This window comes from Magnolia sinica, chromosome 7, assembly GCF_029962835.1.
Source record: "Magnolia sinica isolate HGM2019 chromosome 7, MsV1, whole genome shotgun sequence".
Lineage (NCBI taxonomy): Eukaryota > Viridiplantae > Streptophyta > Magnoliopsida > Magnoliales > Magnoliaceae > Magnolia > Magnolia sinica.
The window spans coordinates 31,121,481-31,129,489 of NC_080579.1; the positions used below are offsets into that span (position 1 = coordinate 31,121,481).

Consider the following 8,009-nt stretch of genomic DNA (forward strand, 5'->3'; position numbering starts at 1 on the left):
AAAATCCTCCAGAATTTGGATTTTACCAAATAGTGCCTTAAGGAATTGATATTCTCAGGTAGTGCTTTTTTACAGCAGTTATTATATTATTGCCTTCCATTTTTTATTTTTTTATTTATTTATTCTTTAGAACAAAAAATAAGAGAGATCCAATCATAAAGTGGGTCAATTCATAAAAAATAATATTGCACCATTAAAAATATCCCAATTCAAATGTAGCTAATCTAATGATGATTAGCTTGATGTATTGTTCATGTTATCACCATCCCGGGGTGTACTGAGTGGGCCTGATGTTTTGTTCATGTTTTGGATGCATTGGACCAATTGGTTGTTATTCGCATACCAAGTGGGCGCTACAAGTCTTGACTTTCAAGAGCATTTTTGTAATTTCATCCCTTAGAAAGCACTTATGTGTAATTTCTAATCATCCAGGCATTATTTGGTAAATTATAGAATTCTAAGGAATTTTGCCGTAAATACGGCTGTCTTTTCATGTACTTGAATGGAAAGGCAACTACACGGTAAGTGTAAATCCCCACAAATAATTACGAGTTGTCCCTACAAAAGAGAAGCAGGATGCTGATGCTGATGGATGTTCACATTAGTATGTGTGTTACACCATAAAATTCATATTCCCATGGTGTTGATTACTGTATTAGACGTGGCATACGTCTACTAAAACCTTACTACTGAAAATTTTAAGTTCAATCAGGAAATGACATTTACCTGAGTAGAATCATCATAATGGGTGAATGATGACGTAAAGGAAGGAAGCCCAAGACCGATTCATTTCGAAACATCAATTTTCTTTCCACAGTTTTTTGGTATAGAATCAAAACTGCATTTGTTACATCTTCTAAATCACAATATCATCATCAACAACAAGAAGATAACCCCAGACACAGCTCTAATCTCTCCATAGGCCAAAAACGATGATCCTGGCTATTAGTATCTCCCCATCCCCCAAAGATTTTGGATGAATGGATGAAAGAATGAATGAATGGAATACTCTCCCTCTTATTGAAATAATCTCCTTTGCGCTTTCCCACTAATGCTTCCTTTGGCCAATCCACAAAGGGAGAAACCCATCTTCCAAAGCCAGGAAAGGAAATACATGAAAACTGTACACATCATCATCACCATCTCTTAGATACTAGAAGAGCAAGACGCAGGACCGCCTCTTGTCTGCCTGGTATTGTAGGAATTGCAGCTCATGCATTTGTGCGCAATAATGTGGAAATGGACCTCTGAATTTGTCCCGCAATCATTGCAAAGGATCCACACCTGAAAATTTAAAGTCAATTGTAAAAATGTATTAGAATTCTTCGTAAGCTAGCAGTGTCGTTCATCAAAATTGACCACATTTCCAAAGCAAAAAAAAACTGACATGATGAGAGTTCTTACCATCTTGTTCTGGTACATTTCAGGCATAGGTGTCGAGGCAACCTGAAAATTCACTTTCAACAATTCATTATTGAGGACACATGGGGTGACGTAATTTTAGTCCTGAGCATATAGATAGGCTAATAAATGGCACCAATAACAATTAATACCTCCTGGTCAAGCTTTTCCCACACTCTGGACATATCACAGACCGACTTGGAGCAAACGGGGCAGGCATATCTGCAATGTTGGGCAGTTTGAACTCAATAGTTGGAATGTGGAAAGGAGTTCGGAATTGATAATAGAACGAATAAAGATCCAGATGGTAATGATTATTATTATTATTACTCTTTTATTTTATTTTTCCTTCTTTTTGGAGAAAGTCTCAAGTCCAACTGGTAGAACTATGGTAAGGTACGGTCCACCCAGTAGATAACTTCCAACATATGATGTGGATGCAACACGAAATCCTTCTAATTGTTGGCCCACCATGAGGATCACTTAATGCAAAAATTAGCCCAATATACTCCTCATGTGAACCACACTATAGAAACTTCTAGTCATTGATAAATTTTGAAATACAAGCGTGGTCCACTCAATGAGGAGATGTAGCTGATTTTTACATAAGATGATTGTCATGATGAGGCCAACCTCTTGAGTGGGACCTACCTTTTAGTAGCTGTAGCAATAAGGGGATGGTTCATACTCTAATAACTCTCCCAATCAGATGATCCTAGCCATCCTAGGAAAATGGGCTATTATGGGGGGAAAATAGTCCAAGTTTAATGGGGGTCAAAATTGGATGGTTAGGAACAAACTGATGCAGGAAATTTCAGGGCAATCGCCCATACAAAGTAGGGCCCACCATATCCATGATTTGAATCTGAATAAAGTTGGACTAGCAAAAGCTTGACTGAATATTTGTTCCATCTTGGATCCTTTCAGAACACTTACTGGAAATGAGCTTCCATCTCTTTCAAGCAATCAAAATGTATCGTATGCCCGCATTGTAATACACTGATGTCTCTTGTTGAGTCAAACAGATACTGAAATAACAATACCAGAGCATAGCCGGCGTGAGTCAGAATTGTCTAGAGAAGTTACAAGATGCAAGAGGGGAAGATCTCTCTCTTTATTATTATTATTATTATTATTTTTTTATACCTCAAAGCAGACTGGGCAGTTGTGGTGCATTGCCCTTTCCACACAACGGTGGGAATCCTTCAAGGACCTGGCATAACAGCATCCTGAAGCAAAAAATTTAAAACCCAGACGAGAATTAATGATGAGAAATGCAATGAGCAGAAAACAAGGAAAGAACTACAACAAGGCTAAGGAGTTAGCTTACCACATTTATAACAATGAAAGAAGTTCTCCTCACCACCAGTTCTGTAACAGCCAAAAAGATAGAAGAAATGAGCAGAAGTTAAAGGGGCACGAGCAAACTAATGCTCCTAGAATCAAATTAAAAGAATGATGGCCTGAGTGTGTCAAACCTGCAGATTCCACATCCATCACAATGGTATTGATGTTTTGAAACCTGAAAAAGAAACCAAATTGCCGCCATGTAAGTGTATTCCGGACTTTAGGTACATGTGGCAGGCTGAGTAGTGCTAAGATATGAAAGATGCAAACCAGAAGTCAAAGGATTACATCGTCATCGAAAAACTTGCATTTTGCACAGAAATATTTTCCCATGCAAACTCCACAGTTTATGCAATTCTGCTGAACCTGAGGACCATAAATTTATTTGAGTATATAGTAGATTCATTTTAATCTTCTCTAATCAGTGAAAAGAACCATTTTCGGAGGTTAAGTAAGGCAAACATACATCTTGCTCTGTGGCGCACAGTGAACAGATGACCTGAAAATATGTACAATCAAATAATAAATAACCATGTTTTCCAGAATCATAGATGCTTGCAACAAGTTGAAAAAGAGAATTTTCAGTTGTCAAAGGAAAGCTGAATGAGACTGTAAAATGTTTAGGAAACAAATCAGATGAAGAAACTAAAATAGCCAGGGTAAACCATGCATCCCAATTGTCTTGAGTGATAGGACCCACCAATGTTTTAAAACCCAAACCAGATGTGGACCTATTTTTCTAGGTGTTTTGGTCCAAACCGATTGAACCAGGTCTATCTTCAGTATAAAAACATAATGACAATGATTATACAACAAATCATCTGAGGAGATGGATGTTCTGTAAATACTGTAGGATCAATCCCTTCCCAACACATCTCAAAATTTATCCGTTTAAAACCAAAATAAAAAGGTTGATCGGTTCACTCATCTGCTTCAACTGCATGCAAATTGCTGACCTGGGTGGTTGGATAGCTTGCCCAGGTGGTAAGGATGGTTTCTTGCTAGAAACGAGCTTCTGATTAACTCAACATGTTTCTTGGCTAGTTCTGGTATGACAGACTGGTTCGGTTTGGTTTTGACATATTGACAGGACCCACCTATTTTTATTTGGGGATCATTCCAATGGTGGGTGTCACTGCTTGGTAGCTACCCTCTGGTAGCCCACAGGCTAACTACTACCATTCTTCTCTCTTACATAAGAATGTTGAGCTGATGTACTCCACCATGTATGAAAATCGTCCACATTGGAATATCCTATCCATCCCATCTATGGTATTTTTCTTAATTGAATGACATTTATGCATCCCATCTATGGCATTTTTCTCCAATGGATGTGGATGATGTAATATATTTCCCTTTTTTTTTTTTTCTACTTTTCTATTTTTGGTTTGTTACTGTTTATTTGTGGTACAATTAAGAAGAGGGAGAAATCCCATAAACGGCCTTTTTCCATTGAATGTGGATAATGCATTCCATAAATGGACTTTTTCTCCAATTGAATGTGGGAAGGACCTTATGACTAAAATCTGGAAGAAGAAAAAGAATGTTTATTTTTGTTGACACTGGTCCTTGGGTCCCACAATGGATAGACATATCCCAAATCTGCGGTTACAACATCCTAGCCACCAACATCTGGCCTTTTTCAGTTGAATGTGGACTTTTGCTGCATTTGTCATCTTAAACTATTTGTACGCCACAAATTATAAGTTTAGGATTGGGTCCCACCATGGGTGGGCAATACCCCAAAAATCTATGATTAGAAGATCATAGCCACCAATATTGTTTTCCCTTTCAGTTGAATGTGAACTTTTACTATATTTCTCTTCTTAATCTATTCATAGACCAAAGGTTGCAAGGATAAGATCATCCTATTGAAGTAATTTTGGCATGGTCCATCCATGGAGAGCCTAGTAGACGAATAGTATAGATCAGTAAAGCATAGGCCCCACTCGTACCAACTGAAAACTTGAGTATCCTTCGCAATCCATGGTTGCAAATCCCATATTCCCCCAATTCAAGATAAGGATTAAGACCTACTACGTATCTCCTTAAGTATAAATAGGACCCAAAATAAAAAAACCCTTACTGCATGGTGTAAAGAAATAGGGTTATAACAAATGTATTGTGGCATGTTTCTGTACACAAACACATGACTAAATCCAGAAGTCAACCATTTTCTTTCCTATTTCTTACATTTTCTAATTTAAGGGATATTCTAAAACCTTTCTTGAACGCATTACACATAAACAGAACTACTAAATTGGAATCCTCTAGAATCTTCTGCAAATTTGCAAATCCCATAGAAATGGCCTTATAAGGACTTTAAACAAACCCACAATTCATTAGGGAATCACTATATCTCTCGACAGCTCAAAATGTCCCCAAGATCTGTGTGAAATCTCGTTTGGGCTGGAAGGAAAAGGAACTTGAACTGGAAGGAAATGGAATTCAAAGGAGGACAAAGTTAGAAAGGTGGTATTTGATATTAAGAAGAATAGCCCTTCTCGTATAAATCCTTGGACCTGTGTAGTAATTAGGGGCAGAGTAACCTCGCAATCCAAAAAGTTATAGATAGATTCACATAAAAGGAACAACTATTTCCATGCACAGAAATGAAGGAATACCTAGAGAATGATACAAAACATTTGTATATCAATCTCCAAAGAAACCATGCATTTTTATCTTAATGCACAATGAAGATCATATTCATATTATTTGGATTTATAATCTGTCTGCTATTCCTAAGGGTTATCCATTCTAGGTAATGAAGAACTTATCATACTTAATTCCTGGGTTCAAGAATTCCTTTGTAACTTGAGTGACACAATAAAAGCTTTTCCTATTCCTTTATAAACTAATTCATGTATTGGATTCCATGCACCCAATGGTAAGGAATTGGATGATTCCTTCCCTCTACAATGATTTTGGCATCCCCCAGATGAATTATCCTTCAGCAAAATTCAAGTGCAATTTCTTGCAAGGAAAACATGATCCCTACACACCCAATGATTTTGGTCAATACAGAACTTGACCTTGGTTGTGGCCGGTTTATCCTATGCATGTGATGGGAAATGATTTATGAAGCCATCTCGACCATGGTGTGCCGTAAAGGCCGTTACGTAAAGGTAACAGTGGGAAGTGATTTAGTTGCCTCAGCTGCAATGCCTTGCAGTTGAAAAACCAAACTGCCTGGTCACAACAAAGTTATAATATGAATGTTCTGGATTTTGGATGGTTTGATTTTGCAAGCTGTAGAGGGAAATCAGGAACACCCAAAATTGAACTTTTCCAGAAAGATTTGAAAACAATCTAAAAAATAAGAAAAGGAAACATTGAAGGAATCTTGAGCATTGATATACAGTTAATGTTACATAAATACAAAGGCATAAAAGAACTCACCTTCTTCACTTCATGGCGAGGAATCTCGTGCCTGTCCAGAGGATTGACTTGCATAGAATTCTGTTGAAAATTTAGATGAAAAAAGTTAGATTCTCCTCAATTATCCAAATAAAGAAATTTCCAAGAAACAAAAATCTCGAACCAACACACCTTGGCATCATTGTGGCAGTGCCTGCAATCAAAGATCTCATCACAACAAGGCGACCTGATCTTGCATCTTCTCTTATAATGCGTGCACCTAATAATCCATTTGCAACGTACATACAAAACGAAATAAATACCGAGAAATGATAATTTCTTGAAATTGACGGAGAAGAGATGGAACTAAATAATAATAATAATAAGGAAAATAGATACCCGAAATGCCCACATTCCATCTCCATCAACATGTCATCTTTCTCCGTAGATTTGAGAAAATCGGCGTCCTGAGACAATGGGTGCTCCAAACCACTATCCATTCCTTGGTTTTATTGAGGGATGTATTTCCTACTTCAACTGAAACAATAATTAAATTAAGGAAAAATGAGTGAAATCAAATGATTCAACCAGTAATTCTCATTCAAGCTTCACTTCCCCACAAATGCAGAATCTTTGCATTGATTCCAAAAAGAAAAGAAAAGAAAATCTGGGAACATGATATATATGGAAAAATCAGGATGGTTCACGATTCTGTGCATAGGATGTTGGAGGATTGGAAAGCTTTTTTAAAGCCGTCCATACATTCATTTCATAGAGGATTGACCCACCAAATGAATGGACCACAATGATTTTCTTTTAGGATCATCTTCCCAGATGTGATGCCCACATTCCAATCAGGCGTGGAACTATCAAAACTCCGGGTATCGGTTCCAGACCAACGCCCATTATCGGATCATTGCCATCCAAGCAATTTCCAGGAGATTGGGGCCATGGATTCAGATGTCCCACCAGATGAAGCAGAGTGTGAGATTGAAAACTCAAAGGAATCCAAACAACGATCTCAAAGCGGTTTCCGGGAGCGGGTGTTGGAGCTCCAAGAAGCAGCTAATGGAAAGTGGGTATATATTGGAAGAAGGGTGAGAGAGAGGGAGAGAGAGAACGCCATTAAAATCCATCGGCAGGGAGGAAAACAGAGTTCCAAACGAAACACGTAGTCCTCGTTTGGGGGATTTTGACGGTTTCAAACAAGGAGAGATATCTCTCTCTCTCTATCTCTCTCTCTCTCTTTTTCCTTTTTAATTATAAGCCGTTGAACGCACCGGTAGCGAACGCAAGAGAAGCAGAAAGCGGGATTTTGTAATATTTATCTATTTGTGGGAGAAAGGAGAAAGAGGCGGTGAATAATCGATGCCGATTTCCGTTGCGGCTGTTTGCATTTTATAAGCTACAGTTGAGTACGGGTGACGGCGGCAGCCACGTGAATGGTCTGTACAATACATTGATACCTTTTCGTATACAAATTCCATTCGTCGCCCGTCGTTTTACACCGCGCTTTACACAGCCGTGTCGACGGACGCGCTTTCTACCCTTAAATCCCCGCCCGCGGCTTGGCTGTGACCCTGTATCCTGCGGGTGCCGATTAGCTACGGCATCGGACTCTCCCGAATGTCGCGGACCTTGCCGTGTCGGCCCACCTTGGCGTATGTATTGTATATCTACGCACTCCATCCGTTTTTCCAAGACTATTTTATTAGGGTATGAACCTAAATCTTAGGTGGACCATACTTATAAGAAATGGCGGTGGTTGACCACTCTACCGTTAAAATCTTCCTTGGACCACCGTGACATTTATTTTCCATCCACATTATTGATAAGGGGCGCCGATTGGGCACCACCACTATCTCTATGGAGCCCACCGTGATTTATATGTTTTATTGGTACAT

At 38.6% G+C, this 8,009-nt stretch overlaps 1 protein-coding gene across 1 annotated transcript; it reads right to left on the bottom strand.

Annotated features, from left to right (window-relative positions):
* Positions 1-761: 761 nt before the first annotated feature.
* LOC131251270 (E3 ubiquitin-protein ligase RZFP34) lies at positions 762-7,540 on the bottom strand. Its single transcript, XM_058251894.1, has 13 exons — positions 7,386-7,540; positions 6,505-6,642; positions 6,298-6,385; positions 6,148-6,207; positions 3,215-3,247; positions 3,037-3,114; positions 2,880-2,923; positions 2,732-2,772; positions 2,548-2,630; positions 2,338-2,429; positions 1,554-1,623; positions 1,405-1,446; positions 762-1,284 (listed from the first exon to the last, which is right to left on the bottom strand). Exons 2-13 carry the CDS (start codon positions 6,603-6,605, stop codon positions 1,147-1,149), a joined length of 870 nt encoding a protein of 289 aa, XP_058107877.1. The 5' UTR covers positions 6,606-6,642; positions 7,386-7,540; the 3' UTR covers positions 762-1,146.
* Positions 7,541-8,009: the final 469 nt, after the last annotated feature.